Source organism: Somniosus microcephalus, unplaced genomic scaffold, assembly GCF_052327205.1.
Source record: "Somniosus microcephalus isolate GS21.2 unplaced genomic scaffold, FLI_Smic_1.0 unresolved_chr1, whole genome shotgun sequence".
NCBI classification, from domain to species: domain Eukaryota; kingdom Metazoa; phylum Chordata; class Chondrichthyes; order Squaliformes; family Somniosidae; genus Somniosus; species Somniosus microcephalus.
The window spans coordinates 36,107,675-36,131,880 of NW_028225179.1; the positions used below are offsets into that span (position 1 = coordinate 36,107,675).

A 24,206-nucleotide genomic window follows, 5' to 3' on the forward strand; every position below is an offset into this window, starting at 1 on the left:
TTTATAAGTAGGGATTACGGGGATCGGGTGGGATATGTGTCGGTGCAGGCTCGATGGGCCGAAATGGCCTCTATCTGCACTGTGGGGTTTCTGTGAATGCTGTGAAAAAGTTCTCTCTACCACCTTTTTTAAATAGTGGGGATACATTGAATTTAAGAAAAAAAAAAATTTTTAAATTTTTTTTTGAATTTTCTTTTTGAATTTTTTGAAATTTTTTGAATTTTTTTTTGAATTTTTTTTCTGTCCTGGCGGTTGTTGATGTTGGGATGTTCCATTCGGTTTTGGGGGGGGTGTGTGGGAGCTGATTCCTCCTCCTCCCACAGCCGATGTGGTTCCCCCAGGGAGGGGCGGTGACCGGGTGATAAATTAGATTCAATCCCCTCCTCCAGGCTCTCTCTCTCGGGCTCTCTCTCTTTGGTTAGTGCCGGAGGATTTCAGGCCCATTGTGGATCCCCCCCACCGGGCCGGAGATGGTCGGGTCTGGGCGAGTCCAAGTGCCGGGAGTGGGGGGGGGGGAACCCGGGGATTTGAATCCTCTCAATGGGAGCGGGGAGGGGAGAGTCAGCTCCTGGCCCTGTTAGTGCGGTGCCGGGTGTGAGGCGGTGGGTGGGTGGTGTCCTGCCAGGCCCGCTGTCTCTCTCTCTCTCTCTGTGTAGTTTATTATCTCCCCTTCCCCCCCCCCTCTCTCTGGGGCAGTGGTGCGGTCCGGGGGAGGGGGGCGGGGCCCGGGCGGGCCGGGGTCAGGGTTGAGCGGGTCAGGGGTCAGCCCGCTCTCTGCCGCCGCCATGTCGCCGAGCGGCCGCTGGTTGTAAATAAGGAGCCCGGAGCGGGAGAGCGGGGCCTGGGGAGAGAGAGAGGGGGAGGAGCCTGAGGCCGGGGACACTGAGACAGAGCGGGGCCGGGGACAGTGAGAGAGCCCGCGGGGAGCCGGAGCCGCCATGGAGGCCACTTGGAGCAGCTTCATCTTCCAGGTGAGAGAAAGATCCGGGGCCTGAGACTGGGGGGCGGGGCTAGTGAGACTGGGGCGGGGCTAGTGAGACTGGGGGCGGGGCTAGTGAGACTGGGGGCGGGGCTAGAGAGACTGGGGGCGGGGCTAGAGAGACTGGGGCGGGGCTAGTGAGACTGGGGCGGGGCTAGTGAGACTGGGGGCGGGGCTAGTGAGACTGGGGGCGGGGCTAGAGAGACTGGGGGCGGGGCTAGAGAGACTGGGGGCGGGGCTAGAGAGACTGGGGGCGGGGCTAGAGAGACTGGGGCGGGGCTAGTGAGACTGGGGCGGGGCTAGTGAGACTGGGGCGGGGCTAGAGAGACTGGGGGCGGGGCTAGAGAGACTGGGGGCGGGGCTAGTGAGACTGGGGGCGGGGCTAGAGAGACTGGGGCGGGGCTAGAGAGACTGGGGGCGGGGCTAGTGAGACTGGGGCAGGGCTAGTGAGACTGGGGGCGAGGCTAGAGAGACTGGGGCGGGGCTAGTGAGACTGCAGGGCGGGGCTAGTGAGACTGGGGCGGGGCTAGTGAGACTGGGGGCGGGGCTAGTGAGACTGCAGGGCGGGGCTAGTGAGACTGGGGGCGGGGCTAGAGACTGGGGGCGGGGCTAGTGAGACTGCAGGGCGGGGCTAGTGAGACTGGGGGCGGGGCTAGTGAGACTGGGGGCAGGGCTAGTGAGACTGGGGGCGAGGCTAGAGAGACTGGGGCGGGGCTAGTGAGACTGCAGGGCGGGGCTAGAGAGACTGGGGCGGGGCTAGAGAGACTGGGGGCGGGGCTAGTGAGACTGGGGGCAGGGCTAGTGAGACTGGGGGCGAGGCTAGAGAGACTGGGGCGGGGCTAGTGAGACTGCAGGGCGGGGCTAGTGAGACTGGGGCGGGGCTAGTGAGACTGGGGGCGGGGCTAGTGAGACTGCAGGGCGGGGCTAGTGAGACTGGGGGCGGGGCTAGAGACTGGGGGCGGGGCTAGTGAGACTGCAGGGCGGGGCTAGTGAGACTGGGGGCGGGGCTAGTGAAACTGGGGGCGGGGCTAGAGAGACGGGGCGTGGCTAGTGAGACTGGGGGTGGGGCTAGTGAGACTGCAGGGCGGGGCTAGTGAGACGGGGCAGGCTAGTGAGACTGGGGGCGTGGCTAGTGAGACTGGGGGCGGGGCTAGTGAGACTGGGGGCGTGGCTAGTGAGACGGGGCGGGGCTAGTGAGACTGGGGGCGGGGCTAGTGAGACTGGGGGTCGGGGCTAGTGAGACTGGGGGCGGGGCTAGTGAGACTGGGGCGGGGCTAGAGAGACTGGGGCGGGGCTAGTGAGACTGGGGGCGGGGCTAGTGAGACTGCAGGGCGGGGCTAGTGAGACGGGGCGTGGCTAGTGAGACGGGGCGGGGCTAGTGAGACTGGGGGCGGGGCTAGTGAGACTGGGGGCAGGGCCTGAGACTGGGGGCAGGGCTAGTGAGACTGAGGGCGGGGCCTCGGGACAATGAGGCAGGGCCAAAGATACTGGAGGCGGGGCATGGAGAATGGGGGCGGAGCGTCGGGCGGTGGGGGCGGAGCGGTGGGGGCGGAGTGTCGGGCGGTGGGGGCGGAGCGTCAGGCGTTGGGGGCGGAGCGTTGGGGAGCGTTGTGCGGTGGGGGCGGAGCGCCGGGCAGCGGGGGCGGAGTGTTGGGCGGCGGTTGGTGGAGTGTTGGGCAGCGGGTGGCGGAGCATTGGTTGGCGGGAGCGGAGCGTGGGGGCGGGGCGGTGGGCGCAGCGGTGGTGGCGGAGCATTTGAAATAAGAAATAGGAGCAGGAGTCGGCCATTCGGCCCTTCAAGCTTGCTCTGCCATTCACTGCGATCATGACTGATCATCTCCCTCATCTCCACTTTCCTGAACTATCTCCATCTCCCTTGATTTCTTTAATATTGAAAAATCTGAGGTGGGGTCACAAGGGGTAAAATGTTGCAGGTGCTGGGGTCTGTATGAAAAACAAAAAACAGACAAAAAACATTTTTTTTGCTGGAAATCATAGCATGTCCGGCTGCATCTGTGTAGAGAGAACAAACCAACGACGACTTGAGTCTGGATGATCCTACGTCAGGTGGGGTTACATGTAGCGTGACATGAACCCAAGATCCCGGTTGAGGCCGTCCTCATGAGTGCAGAACTTGGCTATCAGTTTCTGCTCTACGATTTTGCGTTGTGTGTCTCGAAGGCCGCCTTGGAGAATGCTGACTTGAAGATCGGAGGCTGAATGTCCGACCACACCCTTCAACCAGACGAAATTGAAGTTCTCAGCCGAGGGCTCAATTTCTGCCCCACCACCAAAATGGACCCCATCGGTCTCGCGGCAGACACAGAGGAATTCATCAGGAGAATGAGGCTCCGGGAATTCTTCCACAAATCCCAAGATGTCAGCAGCGAACCCAATGAGACAACCAATGATCCGGAACAGCAGACAGAGGGATCCGCAGTGCAGCAACCGAAGAGGAAAGAGTCAAATTGGACCCCTCCGGAGGGTCGCTGCCCTAAGCTTGACATGTACGCTCAAGCTGTCAGGAGATGCATCAACGCCAGATTCATCAGCCGCACTCACAAGACAGTCCAGAATGTCACCCGAGCACAACGCAACGCCATCCACGCTCTCAAGACCAACCGCAACATCGTCATCAAACCAGCAGACGAAGGAGGCGCCATCGTCATACAGAACAGAACGGACTATTGCAAAGAAGCATACCGACAACTGGACAACCAGGAACACTACCGACAGTTACCCGCAGATCCGACCAAAGAACACACCCGCCAACTCAACAGACTGATCAAGACCTTCGATCCAGACCTTCAAAGCATCCTACGCGCTCTCATCCCACGTACTCCCCGCGTGGGAGACTTCTACTGCCTCCCAAAGATACACAAAGCCAACACACCCGGACGTCCTATCGTATCAGGCAACGGAACCCTGTGTGAGAACCTCTCTGGATACGTCGAGGGCATCCTGAAACCCATCGTACAGGGAACCCCCAGCTTCTGTCGCAACACTACAGACTTCTTACAGAAACTCAGCACCCACGGACCAGTTGAACCAGGAACACTCCTCGCCACGATGGCCGTCTCGGCACTCTACACCAGTATCCCCCACGATGACGGCATCGCTGCGACAGCCTCAGTACTCAACACCAACAACAGCCAATCTCCAGACTCCATCCTACAACTCATCCGCTTCATCCTTGACCACAATGTCTTCACCTTCGACAACCAGTTCTTTACCCAAACACACGGAACAGCCACGGGGACCAAATTCGCACCCCAATACGCCAACATCTTCATGCACAAGTTCGAGCAAGACTTCTTCGCTGCACAGGACCTCCAACCAACGCTATACACCAGATACATCGACGACATTTTCTTCCTATGGACCCACGGCGAAGAATCACTGAAAAGACTACACGATAACATCAACAAGTTCCATCCCACCATCAAACTCACCATGGACTACTCCTCAGAATCGGTTTCATTCTTGGACACACGAATCTCCATCAAAGACGAACACCTCAGCACTTCACTCTACCGCAAGCCCACGGACAACCTCACGATGCAACCATCAGAGTACCCTTCGTCGTCCAGTACTTCCCCGGAGCGGCGAAACTACGCCATGTTCTTCACAGCCTTCAACATGTCATAGATGACGACGAACACCTCGCTAAGGCCATTCCCACGCCTCCACTACTTGCCTTCAAACAGCCGCCTAACCTCAAACAGACCATCGTTCACAGCAAATTACCCAGCTTTCAGAACAGCGACCACGACACCACACAACCCTGCCACGGCAACCTCTGCAAGACATGCCAGATCATCAACACAGATACCATCATCACACGTGAGGACACCACCCACCAGGTACATGGTACATACTCATGTGACTCGGCCAACGTTGTCTACCTCATACGTTGCAGGAAAGGATGCCCCGGAGCACGGTACATCGGCGAGACCATGCAGACACTGCGACAACGGATGAACGGACACCGCGCAACTATCACCAGGCAGGAGTGTTCCCTCCCAGTCGGGGAACACTTCAGCAGTCAAGGACATTCAGCCTCCGATCTTCGGGTAAGCATTCTCCAAGGTGGCCTTCGAGACACACGACAACGCAAAATCGTCGAGCAGAAACTGATAGCCAAGTTCTGCACTCATGAGGACGGCCTCAACCGGGATCTTGGGGTCATGTCACGCTACATGTAACCCCACCTGACGTAGGGTCATCCAGACTCGAGTCGACATTGGCTTGTTCTCGCTACACAGATGCGGCCGGACCTGCTGTGATTTCCAGCAAAGAAAATGTTTTTTGTCTGTTTTTTGTTTTTCATACAGACCCCAGCATCTGCAACATTTGACCCCTTGTGACCCCACCTCATTGTTCTCTGATGTAATGTTTTCCTGACTGACCTGTTTGGACACCATTCACACCTTTGACTGCTGTGATTATCTCTCTGCCGAGGTGTGATAAATGGCAGTTAGAAAGATTACCTGTAAACATCTGACATGATTCTCTGACTATATAAGCTGTGTCTTTATGCATCTCTCCACTTCACCTGACGAAGGAGCAGCGCTCCGAAAGCTTGTGATTTCAAATAAAACTGTTAGACTATAACCTGGTGTTGTGTGACTTCTTACATTTGTTTTCATTAGCGCAAAGGAGGTTGAGGGGTGATTTGATAGAGGTGTACAAGATTATGACGGGTTTGGACAGGCTAGACGGGGAAAGGCTGTTCCCACTAGTTGATGGTACAAGGACTAGGGGACACAGAGTTAAGGTTTTGGGCAAGAGATACAGGGGGGATGTGAGGGAAAAACTTTTTTACGCAGCGAGTGGTGAGGACCTGGAACTCGCTGCCGACGGAAGTGGTGGAAGCGGAGACACTCAATGTTTTCAAGGGGCGACTGGATAGTCACTTGAGGGAAATAAACGTGCAGGGCTACAGGGATAGAGCGGGGGAATGGGACTGACTGGATTGTTCTACAGAGAGCCGGCACGGACACCATGGGCCGAATGGCCTCCTTCTGTGCCGTTATGATTCTATGAAGAAATTTCTCCTCATCTCAGTCTTAAATGGCCGACCCCTTATTCTGAGACTGTGACCCCTGGGTCTAGACTCCCAGCCAGGGGAAACATCCTCCCTGCATCTACCCTGTCGAGCCCTGTAAGAATTTTGTATGTTTCAATCCGATCACCTCTCATTCTTCTAAACTCTAGAGAATATAGGCCCAGTCTACTCAATCTGTTCTAACATAGATACATAGAAGATTGGAGCAGGAGTAGGCCATTCGGCCCCTCGAGCCTGCTCCGCCATTTAATGAGATCACGGCTGATCATCCAAATTCAGTACCCTGTCCCTGCTTTCTCCCCATATCCCTTGATCCCTTTAGCCTTAAGAAATATATCCAACTCCTTCTTGAATATATTTAATGAACTGGCCTCCACTGCCTTCTGTGGTAGAGAATTCCACAGGTTCACCACTCTCTGGGTGAAGAAATTCCTCCTCATTTCTGTCCAAAATGGCTTACCCCTTATCCTTAGACTTTGACCCCTGGTTTTGGACTCCCCGGCCATCGGGAACATCCTTCCTGCATCTAGTCTGTCTAGTCCTGTTAGAATTTTATAAGTTTCAATGAGATCCCCTCGGCGAGTATAAGCCCAATTGACCCAATCTCTCCTCATACGTCATTCCTGCAATCCCAGGTATCAGTCTGGTGAACCTTCGTCGCACTCCCTCTATGGCAAGTATATCCTTCCTTAGGTGAGGAGACCAAAACTGTACACAATACTCCAGGTGTGGTTTCACCAGGGCCCGATATAATTGCAGTAAGACGTCTTTGGACAGTGGGGGGCGGAGCCTCTGGGGCAGTGTTGAAGGGACGATTGTGGCAATGGGGATTATAGAGGGACACACTGACACTAACTCCCGTCTCTCTCTCTCTCTCTGCAGACGGCTGGTGCTGACCAGACTCCGGGCGTCCAGGCCGACCTCCTGCCCATGCTCACCACCGCCTCCGTGTCTCAGGAAGCCGCCCGGCCGCCCTCGACCCCCGGGGCCGCGGAGGGGCCGCCGGAGAGGCCCAAGAACCCGCAGCCCCAGGCCCGGCCCGGCCTGGAACCGGACAAGAGCAAGCCCAAGAGCAAGGGGCCCTTCGTCTGCCGGCTCTGCTCGAAGGAGTTCAAGAACAACTACAACCTGCGAAGGCACCAGGGCACCCACTCCGGGGGGGGCGGCCGCAGCCAGCTCCCTGCCAGCGCCAACCCCCCCACCATGGTGCCCATCGCCCTGCTTAGCATGACCATGGCCGCCGTGGGCGGGGCAGGGGGGCCGCTCGGGTCGGCCGAGTCCCTCCCCCCGCCGGCGGGCAGCGGCCTGTCCCCTGCCCCATCGCCCTCGCCCGCCCGGCGGGTGCGCAAGAACCACAGCTGCGAGCTGTGCGGCAAGGCCTTCCGCGACGTCTACCATCTCAACCGCCACAAGCTCTCGCACTCCGACGAGAAGCCCTTCGAGTGTCCCGTCTGCCAGCAGCGCTTCAAGCGCAAGGACCGCATGAGCTACCACGTGCGCTCCCACGAGGGCGGCGTCAACAAGCCCTACATCTGCAGCCACTGCGGGAAGGGCTTCTCCAGGTAGAGCAACAGGCGGAGTCCCCCTTAACACAGGCTCTCCCACCGTCTCGGGACATCCCCTAGGACCTACCGCCCCCTGGCGACGTCCCCTAGGCCCCACCGCCCCCTGGTGACGTCCCCTAGGCCCCACCGCCCCCTGGTGACGTCCCCTAGGCCCCACCGCCCCCTGGTGACGTCCCCTAGGCCCCACCGCCCCCTGGTGACGTCCCCTAGGCCCCACCGCCCCCTGGTGACGTCCCCTAGGCCCCACCGCCCCCTGGTGACGTCCCCTAGGCCCCACCGCCCCCTGGTGACGTCCCCTAGGCCCCACCGCCCCCTGGTGACGTCCCCTAGGCCCCACCGCCCCCTGGTGACGTCCCCTAGGCCCCACCGCCCCCTGGTGACGTCCCCTAGGCCCCACCGCCCCCTGGTGACGTCCCCTAGGCCCCACCGCCCCCTGGTGACGTCCCCTAGGCCCCACCGCCCCCTGGTGACGTCCCCGAGGCCCCACCGCCCCCTGGTGACGTCCCCTAGGCCCCACCGCCCCCTGGTGACGTCCCCTAGGCCCCACCGCCCCCTGGTGACGTCCCCTAGGCCCCACCGCCCCCTGGTGACGTCCCCTAGGCCCTACTGCCCCCTGGTGACGTCCCAAAACCCCTTTCACCACCTCAGGACGTCCCAAAGCCCCTTTCACCACCTCAGGACGTCCCAAAGCCCCTTTCACCACCTCAGGACGTCCCAAAGCCCCTTTCACCATCTCAGGACGTCCCAAAGCCATATAGAGGGAGCTTTACTATTTGTCTAAACGGTGCTGCACCTACCCTGTGGATGCTTTATGTGGTGGTTTCAAGAGAGCTTTACTCTGTATCGATCCTGTGCTGTATTTGTGCTGGTAGTGTTTGATGGGACAGTGTAGAGGGAGCCTTACTCTCTATCTAACACCGTGCTGTACCTGCCCTGGGAGTGTTTGATGGGACAGTGTAGAGGGAGCTTTACTCTCTATCTAACACCGTGCTGTACCTGCCCTGGGAGTGTTTGATGGGACAGTGTAGAGGGAGCTTTACTCTGTATCTAACCTGTGCTGTACCTGCCCTGGGAGTGTTTGATGGGACAGTGTAGAGGGAGCTTTACTCTGTATCTAACCTGTGCTACCTGCCCTGGGAGTGTTTGATGGGACAGTGTAAAGGGAGCTTTACTCTGTACCTAACCCGTGCTGTACCTGCCCTGGGAGAGTTTGATGGGGACAGTGTAGAGGGAGCTTTACTCTGTATCTAACCCGTGCTGTACCTGCCCTGGGAGTGTTTGATGGGACAGTGTAGAGGGAGCTTTACTCTGTATCTAAACCGTGCTGTACCTGCCCTGGGAGTGTTTGATGGGACAGTGTAGAGGGAGCTTTACTTTGTATCTAACCCGTGCTGTACCTGCCCTGGGAGTGTTTGATGGGGACAGTGTAGAGGGAGGTTTACTCTGTATCTGACCCGTGCTGTACCTGCCCTGGGAGTGTTTGATGGGACAGTGTAGAGGGAGCTTTACTCTGTATCTAACCCGTGCTGTACCTGCCCTGGGAGTGTTTGATGGGGCAGTGTAGAGGGAGCTTTACTCTGTATCTAACCCGTGCTGTACCTGCCCTGGGAGTGTTTGATGGGACAGTGTAGAGGGAGGTTTACTCTGTATCTAACCCGTGCTGTACCTGCCCTGGGAGTGTTTGATGGGACAGTGTAGAGGGAGCTTTACTCTGTATCTAACCCGTGCTGTACCTGCCCTGGGAGTGTTTGATGGGGACAGTGTAGAGGGAGGTTTACTCTGTATCTGACCCGTGCTGTACCTGCCCTGGGAGTGTTTGATGGGACAGTGTAGAGGGAGCTTTACTCTGTATCTAACCCGTGCTGTACCTGCCCTGGGAGTGTTTGATGGGGCAGTGTAGAGGGAGCTTTACTCTGTATCTAACCCGTGCTGTACCTGCCCTGGGAGTGTTTGATGGGACAGTGTAGAGGGAGCTTTACTCTGTATCTAACCCGTGCTGTACCTGCCCTGGGAGTGTTTGATGGGACATTGTAGAGGGAGCTTTACTCTGTATCTAACCCGTGCAGTACCTGCCCTGGGAGTGTTTGATGGGACAGTGTAGAGGGAGCTTTACCCTGTATCTAACCCGTGCTGTACCTGCCCTGGGAGTGTTTGATGGGACAGTGTAGAGGGAGCTTTACTCTGTACCTAACCCCGTGCTGTACCTGCCCTGGGAGTGTTTGATGGGACAGTGTAGAGGGAGCTTTACTCTGCATCTAACCCGTGCTGTACCTGCCCTGGGAATGTTTGATGGGACAGTGTAGAGGGAGCTTTACTCTGTATCTAACCCCGTGCTCTACCTGCCCTGGGAGTGTTTGATGGGACAGTGTAGAGGGAGCTTTACTCTGTATCTACCCCGTGCTGTACCTGCCCTGGGAGTGTTTGATGGGACAGTGTAGAGGGAGCTTTACTCTATATCTAACCCGTGCTGTACCTGCCCTGGGAGTGTTTGATGGGACAGTGTCGAGGGAGCTTTACTCTGTATCTAACTCGTGCTGTACCTGCCCTGGGAGTGTTTGATGGGACAGTGTAGAGGGAGCTTTACTCTGTATCTAACCTGTGCTGTACCTGCCCTGGGAGTGTTTGATGGGACAGTGTAGAGGGAGCTTTACTCTGTATCTAACCCGTGCTGTACCTGCCCTGGGAGAGTTTGATGGGGACAGTGTAGAGGGAGCTTTACTCTGTATCTAACCTGTGCTGTACCTGCCCTGAGAGTGTTTGATGGGACAGTGTAGAGGGAGCTTTACTCTGTATCTAACCCGTGTTGTACCTGTCCTGGGAGTGTTTGATGGGACTGTATAGAGGAGCTTTACTCTGTATCTAACCCTGTGCTGTTCCTGCCCTGGGAGTGTTTGATGGGGCAGTGTAGAGGGAGCTTTACTCTGTATCTAACCCGTGCTGTCCCTGCCCTGGGAGTGTTTGATGGGACAGTGTAGAGGGAGCTTTATTCTGTATCTAACCCGTGCTGTTCCTGCCCTGGGAGTGTTTGATGGGGACAGTGTAGTGGGAGGTTTACTCTGTATCTGACCCGTGCTGTACCTGCCCTGGGAGTGTTTGATGGGGCAGTGTAGAGGGAGCTTTACTCTGTATCTAACCTGTGCTGTACCTGCCCTGGGAGTGTTTGATGGGACAGTGTAGAGGGAGCTTTACTCTGCATCTAACCCGTGCTGTACCTGCCCTGGGAGTGTTTGCTGGGACAGTGTAGAGGGAGCTTTACTCTGTATCTACCCCGTGCTGTACCTGCCCTGGGAGTGTTTGATGGGACAGTGTGGAGGGAGCTTTACTCTGTATCTAACCCGTGCTGTACCTGCCCTGGGAGAGTTTGATGGGGACAGTGTAGAGGGAGCTTTACTCTGTATCTAACCTGTGCTGTACCTGCCCTGAGAGTGTTTGATGGGACAGTGTAGAGGGAGCTATACTCTGTATCTAACCCGTGCTGTTCCTGCCCTGGGAGTGTTTGTTGGGGCAGTGTAGAGGGAGCTTTACTCTGTATCTAACCCGTGCTGTCCATGCCCTGGGAGTGTTTGATGGGACAGTGTAGAGCGAGCTTTATTCTGTATCTAACCCGTGCTGTTCCTGCCCTGGGAGTGTTTGATGGGGACAGTGTAGTGGGAGGTTTACTCTGTATCTGACCCGTGCTGTACCTGCCCTGGGAGTGTTTGATGGGGCAGTGTAGAGGGAGCTTTACTCTGTATCTAACCTGTGCTGTACCTGCCCTGGGAGTGTTTGATGGGACAGTGTAGAGGGAGCTTTACCCTGTATCTAACCCGTGCTGCACCTGCCCTGGGAGTGTTTGATGGGACAGTGTAGAGGGAGCTTTACTCTGTACCTGCCCTGGGAGTGTTTGATGGGACAGTGTCGAGGGAGCTTTACTCTGCATCTAACCCGTGCTGTACCTGCCCTGGGAGTGTTTGATGGGACAGTGTAGAGGGAGCTTTACTGTGTATCTAACCCGTGCTGTACCTGCCCTGGGAGTGTTTGATGGGACAGTGTAGAGGGAGCTTTACTCTGTATCTAACCCGTGCTGTACCTGCCCTGGGAGTGTTTGATGGGACAGTGTAGAGGGAGCTTTACTCTGTATCTAACCCGCGCTGTACCTGCCCTGGGAGTGTTTGATGGGACAGTGTAGAGGGAGCTTTACTGTGTATCTAACCCGTGCTGTACCTGCCCTGGGAGTGTTTGATGGGGACAGTGTAGAGGGAGCTTTACTCTGTATCTAACCCGTGCTGTACCTGCCCTGGGAGTGTTTGATGGGACAGTGTCGAGGGAGCTTTACTCTGTATCTAACCCGCGCTGTACCTGCCCTGGGAGTGTTTGATGGGACAGTGTAGAGGGAGCTTTACTCTGTATCTAACCCATGCTGTACCTGCCCTGGGAGTGTTTGATGGGACAGTGTAGAGGGAGCTTTACTCTGTATCTAACCCATGCTGTACCTGCCCTGGGATTGTTTGATGGGGACAGTGTAGAGGGAGCTTTACTCTGTATCTAACCCATGCTGTACCTGCCCTGGGAGTGTTTGATGGGACAGTGTAGAGGGAGCTTTACTCTGTATCTAACCCATGCTGTACCTGCCCTGGGATTGTTTGATGGGGACAGTGTAGAGGGAGCTTTACTCTGTATCTAACCCATGCTGTACCTGCCCTGGGAGTGTTTGATGGGACAGTGTAGAGGGAGCTTTACTGTGTATCTAACCTGTGCTGTACCTGCCCTGGGAGTGTTTGATGGGACAGTGTAGAGGGAGCTTTACTCTGTATCTAACCCATGCTGTACCTGCCCTGGGATTGTTTGATGGGGACAGTGTAGAGGGAGCTTTACTCTGTATCTAACCCGTGCTGTACCTGCCCTGGGAGTGTTTGATGGGACAGTGTAGAGGGAGCTTAACTCTGTATCTAACCCGTGCTGTACCTGCCCTGGGAGTGTTTGATGGGACAGTGTAGAGGGAGCTTTACTCTGTATCTAACCCCGTGCTGTACCTGCCCTGGGAGAGTTTGATGGGCAGTGTAGAGGGAGCTTTACTCTGTATCTTACCCTGTGCTGTACCTGCCCTGGGAGTGTTTGATGGGACAGTGTAGAGGGAGCTTAACTCTGTATCTAACCCGTGCTGTACCTGCCCTGGGAGTGTTTGATGGGACAGTGTAGAGGGAGCTTTACTCTGTATCTAACCCGTGCTGTACCTGCCCTGGGAGTGTTTGATGGGACAGTGTAGAGGGAGCTTTACTCTGTATCTAACCCGTGCTGTACCTGCCCTGGGAGTGTTTGATGGGACAGTGTAGAGGGAGCTTTACTCTGTATCTAACCCCGTGCTCTACCTGCCCTGGGAGTGTTTGATGGGACAGTGTAGACGGAGCTTTACACTGTATCTAACCCGTGCTGTACCTGCCCTGGGAGTGTTTGATGGGACAGTGTAGAGGGAGATTTACTCTTTATCTAACCCGTGCTGTACCTGTCCTGGGAGTGTTTGATGGGACAGTGTAGAGGGAGCTTTACTCTGTATCTAACCCGTGCTGTACCTGCCCTGGGAGTGTTTGATGGGACAGTGTACAGGGACCTTTACTCTGTATCTAACCCGTGCTGTACCTGCCCTGGGAGTGTTTGATGGGACAGTGTAGAGGGAGCTTTACTCTGTATCTAACCCGCGCTGTACCTGCCCTGGGAGTGTTTGATGGGACAACGTAAACAGGGAGTTCTGGGACCAATGTCCTCATGGGGAGGACATAATGGTGCCTCATAATAGACTTGTTAGCAAAATTGAAGCTCATGGGATTAAACAAGCAGTCGCCAAGTGATTACATCATTTATTGAGAGAGAGCGAAAGCAGAGAGCAGTGTGAACGCTTGTTTATCGGACTGGAGGGAGGGATACAGTGGTGTTCCCCAGGGGTCGGTGTTAGCACCATTGCTCTTTTTGATATATATATATTGTTGACCTGGACTTGGGTATAGAAGCATAGAATCATAGAAAGTTACAGCACAGAAGGAGGCCATTCGGCCCATCGTGTCTGTGCCGGCCGACAAAGAGCCCTCCACCCTAATCCCACTTTCCAGCTCTTGGTCCGTAGCCCTGTAGGTTACGTCACTTCAGGTGCATATCCAAGTACTTTTTAAATGTGATGAGGGTTTCTGCCTCTCCCACCCTTTCAGGCAGTGAGTTCCAGACCCCCACCACCCTCTTGGTGAAAAATTTCTCCTCAAATCCCCTCTAAACTTCAGACCAATTACTTTAAACCTGTGCCCCCTGGTTATCGACCCTTCTGCTAAGGGAAATAGGTCCTTCCTGTCCACTCTATCTGGGCCCCTCATAATTTTATACACCTCAATCAAGTCTCCCCTCAGCCTCCTCTGTTCCAAACAACCCCAGCCTATCCAATCTTTTCTCATAGCTAAAATTCCCCAGCCCAGGCAACATCCTTGTAAATCTCCTCTGCACCCTCTCTAGTGCAATCACATCCTTCCTGTAATGTGGTGACCAGAACTGCACACAGTATTCTAGCTGAGGCCTAAGTATAGTGTTTTATACAGTTCAAACATAACCTTGCTCTTATATTCAATGCTTCGGCTAATAAAGGCAAGTATCCCGTATGCCTTCTCAACCACCTTATCGACCTGTCCTGCTACCTTCAGGAATCTGTGGACATGCACTCCAAGGTCCCTCTGATCCTCTACACTACTCAGTGTCTTACCATGTATAGTGTATTTCCTTGACTGTAAAAGCTTTTATAGATACGTGAAGAGAAAAAGATTGGTCAAGTCAAGCGTAGGTCCCTTGCAGTCAGAATCAGGGGAATTTATAATGGGGAACAAAGAAATGGCAGACCAATTAAATACATATTTTGGTTCAGTTCACAAAGGAGGACACAAATAACCTCCCAGAGATGTCGGGGAACATGGGGTCTAATAAGAGGGAGGAACTGAATGAAATCAGTATTTGTAGGGAAATGGTGTTAGGGAAATTGACGGGATTGAAGGCCGATAAATCCCCAGGGCCTGATAATCTACATCCTAGGGTACTTAAGGAAGTGGCCCTAGAAATAGTAAATGCATTGCTGGTCATCTTCCAAAATTCGATAGACTCTGGCACAGTTCCCATGGATTGGAGGGTAGCTAATGTAACCCCACTATTTAAAAAAGGTGGTAGAGAAAAAACGGGGAATTATAGACCGGTAAGCCTGACATCGGTAGTGGGGAAAATGCTAGAGTCCAGGATTAATTAAAAATGTCCTAGTAAAGGATCCCCTTGGAATGAGTGACCATAACATGGTTGAATTCCATATTCAATTAGAGGGTGAGAAGGTTGGATCTCAAACAAGTGTGCTAAGCTTGAATAAAGGAGACTATGAAGGTATGAGAGCGGAATTGAGTAGAGTGGATTGGGAAAATAGATTAAAGGGTAAGACGATACATGATCAGTGCTGTACATTTAAGGAGTTATTTTACAACTTCCAAAAAATATATATTCCACTGAGAAGAAAAGGGTGTAAAAGAAAAGACAGCCATCCGTGGCGAAGTAAAGAAATTAAGGATAGTATTCGACTAAAAACAAGGGCATATAAGGTAGCCAAATCTAGTGGGAGGATAGAGGATTGGGAAAACTTTAAAAGACAGCAAAAAATAACAAAAAGATTGATTAAGAAAGGGAAGATAGATTATGAAAGTAAATTAGCAAAAAATATAAAAACAGATAGTAAGAGTTTTTATAGTTATATAAAAAGAAAAAGGGTGGCTAAAGTAAATGTTGGTCCCTTAGAGGATGAGACCGGGAAATTAATGGTGGGAAATATAGAGATGGCAAAAACACTGAATGAATATTTTGTATCAGTCTTTACAGTAGAGGACACTAAGAATATCCCAACACTGGACAAACAGGGGGCTAAAGGGGGGGAGGAGCTAAACACGATCAAAATCACGAAGGAAGTGGTACTCGGTAAAATAATGGGACTCAAGGCGGATAAATCACCTGGACCTGATGGCTTACATCCTAGGGTCTTGAGGGAAGTGGCGGTAGGGATTGTGGATGCATTGGTAATAATTTTCCAAAACTCCCTGGACTCAGCAAAGGTCCCGGCAGACTGGAAAACTGCTAATGTAACACCCTTATTTAAAAAGGGCAGTAGACAGAAGGCTGGAAACTATAGACCGGTTAGCCTAACATCTGTGGTAGGTAAAATTTTGGAGTCCATTATTAAGGAGACAGTAACAGGACATTTGGATAATCATAATTTAATAGGACAAAGTCAGCATGGTTTTATGAAGGGGAAGTCATGTTTGATAAATTTGCTGGAGTTCTTTGAGGAAGTAACATATAGGGTGGATCAAGGGGAACCAGTGGACGTAGTGTATTTAGACTTCCAAAAGGCATTTGACAAGGTGCCACACAAAAGATTATTGCTTAAGATAAAAAATCACGGGATTGGGGGTAATATTCTGGCATGGATAGAGGAGAGGATTGGCTATCTAACAGAAGGCAGAGAGTTGGGATAAATGGTTCATTCTCAGACTGGCAATCAGTAACTAGTGGTGTTCCGCAGGGGTCAGTGCTGGGTCCCCAACTCTTTACAATCTATATTAACGATTTGGAGGAGGGGACCGAGTGTAACATATCAAAGTTTGCAGATGATACTAAGATGGGAGGGAAAGTAGTGAGTGAGGAGGACATAAAAAACCTGCAAGGGGACATAGACAGGCTAAGTAAGTGGGCAGAGATTTGGCAGATGGAATACAATACTGGAAAGTGTGAGGTTATGCACTTTGGCAGGAAAAATCGTAGAGCAAGTTATTATCTTAATGGCAAGAAACTGGAAAGTACTGAAGTACAAAGGGATCTGGGGGCCCTGGTGCACGAAACTCAAAAGGTTAGTATGCAGGTGCAGCAAGTGATTAAGAAGGCCAATGGAATGTTGGCTTTCATTGCTAGGGGGATAGAATATAAAAATAGGGAGGTATTGCTTCAGTTGTACAAGGTATTGGTGAGACCGCACCTGGAATACTGCGTACAGTTTTGGTGTCCATACTTAAGAAAGGACATACTTGCTCTCGAGTCAGTACAAAGAAGGTTCACTCGGTTAATCCCGGGGATGAGGGGATGGACATATGAGGAGAGGTTGAGTAGATTGGGACTCTACTCATTGGAGTTCAGAAGAATGAGAGGCGATCTTATTGAAACATATAAGATTGTGAAGGGGTTGGATCGGGTGGATGCGGGGAGGATGTTCCCGATGATGGGTGAAACTAGAACTAGGGGGCATAGTCTTAGAATAAGGGGCTGCTCTTTCAAAACTGAGATGAGGAGGAACTACTTCACTCAGAGGGTGGTAGGTCCATGGAATATGCTGCCCCAAAAAGCTGTAGAAGCTACATCATTACATAAATTTAAAACAGAAATAGACAGTTTCCTAGAAGTAAAGGGAATTAAGGGTTATGGGGAGCGGGCAGGAATTTGGACATGAGTCTAGGTTCGGATCGGTCATGGCCCTGTGGGTAGCGGAGCGGGCCCAGGGACCGTGTAGCCTGATCCTGCTCCTATTTCGTGTGTCTAATTCTGTTAGATTCAGGAGATGGTTCTGTGATAGTAGATTGGCGGTTAGGATCAGATCAGCCATGATCTTATTGAATGGCGGAGCAGGCTCGAGGGGCCGATTGGCCTACTCCTGCTCCTATTTCTTACGTTCTTATAAAAAATGTAATAGCAGAGCACTTGGAAAACAGTGACAGGATCGGACAAAGTCAGCATGGATTTACAAAAGGTAAATCGTGCTTGACTAATCTACTGGAATTTTTTGAGGATGTAACTGGTAGAATAGATAAGTGAGAACCAGTGGATGTGGTGTATTTGGACTTTGAGGCTTTCGATAAGGTCCCGCATAAGAGATTAGCGTGCAAAGGTAAAGCACATGGGATTGGGGGTAAGGTACTGACTTGGATAGAGAACTGATTGGCAGACAGGAAGCAAAGAGTTGGAATAAACGGGTCTTTTTCCGAGTGGCAGGCAGTGACTAGTTGGGTACCGCAGGGATCGGTGCTAGGACCCCAGCTATTCACAATATATATTAATGATCTAGACGAGGGAACTAGATGTAATATCTCCAAGTTTGCAGACGACACAAAGCTGGGTGGGCGTGTGTGCTGTGAGGAGGATGCCGAGAAACTCCAGTATGATTTGGACAGGTTGGGTGATATGGCAGATGCAGTATAATGTGGATAAATGCGAGGTTATCCACTTTGGTGGCAAAAACAGGAAGGCAGATTATTATCTGAACGGCAATAGATTGGGAGAATGGGAAGTGCAACAAGACCTGGGTGTCCTTGTGCATCAGCCGCTGAAGGTAAGCATGCAGGTGCAGCAGGCGGTTAAGAAAGCAAATGGTATGTTGGCCTTCATAGCGAGAGGATTCAAGTACAGGAACAAGGATGTCTTGCTGCAGTTGTAGAGGGCCTTGGTGAGACCACACCTTGAGTATTGTGTGCAGTTTTGGTCGCCTTATCTGAGGAAGGATGTTCTTGCCATGGAGGGAGTGCAGCGAAGATTCACCAGGCTGATACCTGGGATGGCAGGAATGACGTATGAGGAGAGATTGGGCCGATTGGGCTTATATTCGCTAGAGTTTAGACGAATGAGAGGGGATCTCATTGAAACCTATAAAATTCTAACAGGACTAGACAGACTAGATGCAGGAAGGATGTTCCCGATGGTCGGGGAGTCCAGAACCAGGTGTCACAGTCTAAGGATAAGGGGTAAGCCATTTAGGACAGAGATGAGGAGGAATTTCTTCACCCAGAGAGTGGTGAACCTGTGGAATTCTCTACCACACAAGGCAGTTGAGGCCAGTTCATTAAATATATTCAAGAAGGAGTCAGATATATTTCTTAAGGCTAAAGGGATCAAGGGATAAGGGACAGGGTACTGAATTTGGATGATCAGCCATGATCTCATTGAATGGCAGAGCACGCTTGAGGGGCCGAATGGCCTACTCCTGCTCCTATCTTCTATGTTTCTATGTTTACCTCTATTTGCGCAGCTAATTCATCCACCTTATTACAAATGCTCCTCGCATTAAGACACAAAGCCTGCAGGCTTGTTTTTTTAACGCTCTTAGACCTATTAGAATTATTATTTACTGTGGCCATGTTTGATTTAAACCGTTGATTTCTCTGACTGCCACTTTTGTTTTTCTCCTTCCTATCTTTTGCTTTTATACTTGTTTCCCTTTCCTCTGTCTCCCTGCTCAGGTTCCCAACCCCCTGCCATTTTAGTTTAAACCCTCCCCCAGAGCACTAGCAAACACTCCCCCTAGGACATCGGTCCCGGCCCTGCCCAGGTGCAAACCGTCCGGTTTGAACTGGTCCCACCTCCCCCAGAACCGGTTCCAATGTCCCAGGAATTTGAATCCCTCCCCCTCACACCATTCCTCTAGCCACGTATTCATCTGAAATATCCTTCTATTTCTACTCTGACTAGCACATGGCACTGGTAGCAATCCTGAGATTACTACCTTTGAGGTCCTATTTTTTAATTTACCTCCTAACTCCCTATATTCAGCTTTTAGGACCTCATCCCGTTTTTTACCTATATCGTTGGTACCTATATGCACCACGACAACTGGCTGTTCACCCTCCCCCTCCAGAATGTCCTGCAGCCGCTCAGAGACATCCTTGACCCTTGCACCAGGGAGGCAACACACCATCCTGGAGTCTCGTTTGCGGCCGCAGAAACACCTATCTATTCCCTTTACAATAAAATCCCCTATTACGATAGCTCTACCCCTCTTTTTCCTCCTGTCCTGTGCAGCAGAGCCACCCCTGGTGCCAGGAAGTTGGCTGCTGCTGCCTTCCTCTGATAAGCCATCCCCCCCAACAGTACTCAAAGTGGTGTATCTGTTTGAGAGGGGGATGTCCACAGGGGACCCCTGCACTACCTGCCTGCACCTAGTACTCTGTCTGTTGGTCACCCCTTCCCTTTCTGCCTGTCCAACCTTTGCCTGCGGTGTGACCAACTGATTAAACGTGCTATTCACGACGTCCTCAGCATTGCAAATGGTCCAGTATGTATCCAATCGCAGCTCCAGCGCCGCAATGCGGTCTGCCAGTAGCTGCAGCTGGATACACTTCCTGCACACATAGTTGAGTTCCCACATATCGCAGGAGGAGCATACCACGTGGCCGGGCTGTCCTGCCATGACTTACCCTTTAATTAATTGAAATTAAATTAAATCAAATCAATCCCACCAATTACACTACAGTTAAATGGTATATTTAAGGGCCCTGGTTTACCAAGTCCCCGCTGCACCACAGAGAGCTTAGAAACTATAAACCAGAGAGTTTAAGTTAAAAAAGAGAGAAATACTCACCAACCAATCACTTACCTGCTTTCTGGTGACGTCGCACTTCGATTACTTTTTACTTCTCTCCCTCTCTCTGAGATTGGAGATTAGTACGCTCTGAGGCCTACCTGGTCTCTTGGAGCCTCTTTTATAGTCACTCCGCTGCTCCTAGATTCCCGCCACCGCTCGCGCCGCCCTGAGGCCTACCTGGTCTCTTGGAGCCTCTTTTATACTAACTCCGCCGCTCCGAGATTCCCACCGCCGCTCGCGCCGCTCTGAGGCCTACCTGGTCTCTTGGAGCCTCTTTTATACTCACTCCACTGCGCCAAGATTCCCGTCGCCACTCGCGCCGCTCTGAGGCCTACTAGGGGAATTTATAATGGGGAACAAAGAAATGGCAGACCAATTAAATACATATTTTGGTTCTGTCTTCACAACGGAGGACACAAATAACCTCCCAGAGATGTCGGGGAACATAGGGACTAATGAGAGGGCAGCACGGTGGCATAGTGGTTAGCACTGTTGCCTCACAGCGCCAGGGACCCGGGTTCGAATCCAGCCTCGGGCGACTGTCTGTGTGGAGTTTGCACGTTCTCCCCGTGTTTGCGTGGGTTTACTCCGGGTGCTCCGGTTTCCTCCCACAGTCCAAAGATGTGCGGGTTATGTTGATTGGCTATGATAAATTGACCCTTAGTGTTAGGGGGATTAAATACGTGGGGTTACGGGGATAGGGTGGGATATGTGTTGGTGTAGGGGTTACGGGGATCGGGTGGGATGTGTGTCGGTGAAGGCTCGATGGGCCGAGATGGCCTCTGTCTGCACTGTGTGGTTTCTGTGATTTCTGTGAACTGAAATAAATCAGTATTTGTAGGGAAATGGTGTTGGAGAAGTTGATGGGATTGAAGGCCGATAAATCCTCAGGGCCTGATAATCTACATCCTAGGGTACTTAAGGAAGTGGCCCTAGAGATAGATGCATTGCTGGTCATCTTCCAGAACCTGATAGACTCTGGAACAGTACCCATGGATTGGAGGGTAGCTAATGTTACCCCACTATTCAAAAAAGGTGGTCGAGAAAAAGCGGGGAATTATAAGCCTGACATCGGTAGTGGGGAAAATGCTAGAGCCCATTATAAAAGATGTAACAGCAGAGCACTTGGAAAGCAGTGACAGGATCGGACAAAGTCAACATGGTCGTGCTTGACTAATCTACTGGAATTTTTTGAGGATGTAACTGGTAGAATAGATAAAGGAGAACCAGTGGATGTGGTGTATTTGGACTTTCAGAAAGCTTTCGATAAGGTCCCGCATAAGAGATTAGCTTGCAAAATTAAGGGACATGGGATTGGGGGCAAAGTATTGACTTGAATAGAGAACTGGTTGGCAGATAGAAAGCAAAGAGTTGGAATAAACGGGTCGTTTTCCGAGTGGCAGGCAGTGACTAGCGGGGTACCGCAAGGATCGGTCCTAGGACCCCAGCTGTTCACAATATATATTAATGATCTGGACGAGGGAATTGAATGTAATATCTCCAAATTTGCAGACGACACAAAGTTGGGTGGGCGTGTGCTGTGAGGAGGATGTCGTGAAACTCCAGTACGATTTGGACAGGTTGGGTGATTGGGCAGGAACATGGCAAATGCAGTATAATGTGGATAAATGTGAGGTTATCCACTTTGGTGGCAAAAACAGGAAGGCAGATTATTATTTGAATGGCAATAGATTGGGAGAAGGGGAAGTGCAAAGAGACCTGGGTGATCTTGTGCACCAGTCGCTGAAGGTAAGCATGCAGGTGCAGCAGGCGGTTAAGAAGGCAAATGGTATGTTGGCCTTCGTAGCAAGAGGGTTCGAGTACAGGAACAAGGATGTCTTGCTGCAGTTGTACAAGGCCTTGGTGAGACCACACCTTGAGTATTGTGTGCAGTTTTGGTCGCCTTATCTGAGGAAGGATGTTCTTGCCATGGAAGGAGTGCAGCGAAGATTCACCAGGCTGATACCTGGGATGGCAGGAATGACGTATGAGGAGAGATTGGGTCGATTGGGCTTATACTCGCTGGAGTTTAGAAGAATGAGAGGGGATCTCATTGAAACTTATAAAATTCTGACAGGACTGGACAGACTAGATGCAGGAAGGATGTTCCCGATGGCCGGGGAGTCCAGAACCAGGGGTCACAGTCTAAGGATAAGGGGTAAGCCATTTAGGACAGAGATGAGGAGGAATTTCTTCACCCAGAGAGTGGTGAACCTGTGGAATTCTCTGCCACAGAGGGCGGTGGAGGCCAATTCATTAAATATATTCAAGAAGGAGTTAGATATATTTCTTAAGGCTAAAGGGATCAAGGGATATGGGGAGAAGGCAGGGACAGGGTACTGAATTTGGATGATCAGCCATGATCGCATTGAATGGCGGAGCAGGCTCGAGGGGCCAAATGGCTTACTCCTGCTCCTATCTTCTATGTTCCTATGTTTGCCTTGTTAGCCTTCCCCAAATGCATTACCTCACACTTCTCTGGATTGAATTCCATTTGCCACTGTTCTGCCCACCTGACCGGTCCATTGATATCTTCCTGCAGTCTACAGCTCCCTGCCTCACTATCAACCACACGGCCAATTTTAATATCATCTGCAAACTTCTTAATCATGCTTCCTACATTCAAGTCCAAATCATTGATATGTATCACAAAAAGCAAGGGACCTAGTACTGAGCCCTGCGGAACCCCACTGGAAACAACCTTCCAGTCACAAAAACACCCATCAACCATTACCCTCTGCTTCCTGTCTCCGAGCCCGTTTTGAATCCAACTTGACACTTTGCCCTGGATCCCAGGGGCTTTTAACTTCGTGACCAGTCTGCCATGTGGAACCTTATCAAAAGCCTTGCTAAAGTCCATATACACTGCATCAAACGCACTACCCTCGTCTACCCTCCTTGTTACCTCCTCAAAAAATTCAATCAAGTTAATCAGACACGACCTCCCCTTAACAAATCCATGCTGACTATCCCTGATTAATCCGTGCCTTTCTAAATGAAGATTTATCCTGTCCTTCAGAATTCTTTCCAATAATTTTCCCACCACCGAGGTTAGGCCTGTAATCACTCAGTCTATCCGTTACTCCCTTTTTAAACAACGGTACCACGTTAACAGTCCTCCAGTCCTCTGGCACCGCACCTGTAGCCAGAGAGGATTGGAAAATGATGGTCAGAGCCTCTGCTATTTCCTCTCTCACTTCTCTTAACAGTCTGGGATACATTTCATCCGGGCCTGGGGATTTATCCACTTTCAAAGATGCTAAACCCCTTAATACTTCCTCTCTCACTATGTTTATTTCATCTAATATTTCATAGAATCAGAGAAAGTTACAGCACGGAAGGAGGCCATTTCGGCCCATCGTGTCCGCGCCGGACAACAAAGAGTTATCCGGCCTAATCCCACTCCCCAGCTCTTGGTCCGTAGCCCTGCAGGTTACAGCATCCCAAGTGCACATCCAAGTACTGTTTAAATGTGGTTCGGGTTCCTGCCTCTACCACCCTTTCAGGCAGTGAGTTCCAGACCCCCACAACCCTCTGGGTGAAGACATTTCCTCTCAAATCCCCTCTAAACCTTCCCCCAATTACTTTAAATCTGTGCCCCCTGATTTTTGACCCCTCTGCTAAGGGAAATAGGTCCTTTCTATCCACTTTATCTAGGCCCCTCATAATTTTATACACCTCAATAAGGTCTCTCCTCAGCCTCCTCTGTTCCAAGGAAAACAGACCCAGCCTATCCAGTCTTTCCTCATAGCTAAGATTCTCTACTCCCGGTAACATCCTTGTAAATCTCCTCTGTACCATCTCTAGTGCAGTCACATCTTTCCTGTATTGTGGTGACCAGAACTGCACGCAGTACTCTAGCTGAGGCCTAACCAGTGTTTTATACTGTTGAAGCATAACCCCCCCAGCTCTTATATTCTATGCCACGGCTAATAAAGGCAAGCATTCCGTATACCTTCTCAATCACCTTATCTACCTGGCCTGCTACCTTCGGGGATCTGTGGACATACACTCCAAGGTCCCTTTGTTCCTCTACACTACTCAGTGTCCTACCATTTAATGTGTATTCCCTTTCCTTGTTAGCCCTCCCCAAATGCATTAATTCACACTTCTCCGGATTGAATTCCATTTGTTACTGTTCTGCCCACCTGACCAATTTATTGATATCTTCCTGCAGTCTACAGCTTCCTTCTTCAGTATCAACCACACAGT

The 24,206-nt window shown here is 51.7% G+C and overlaps 1 protein-coding gene across 2 annotated transcripts in view; it reads left to right on the forward strand.

The window, feature by feature from the left end:
• The first annotated feature begins 740 nt into the window (after window positions 1-740).
• LOC147094612 (myc-associated zinc finger protein-like) overlaps window positions 741-24,206 on the forward strand; it is a 49,004-nt gene continuing 25,538 nt past the window's right edge. The window contains exons 1-2 of one of the 2 annotated variants that reach the window (XM_085974446.1): window positions 741-971; window positions 6,930-7,609. In XM_085974446.1, coding sequence (XP_085830572.1) covers window positions 939-971; window positions 6,930-7,609 — 713 coding nt within the window. In that variant the 5' untranslated portion in view covers window positions 741-938. The remainder of the gene's footprint in view (window positions 972-6,929; window positions 7,610-24,206) is intronic. The other variant, XM_085974447.1, reaches the window with a different exon arrangement.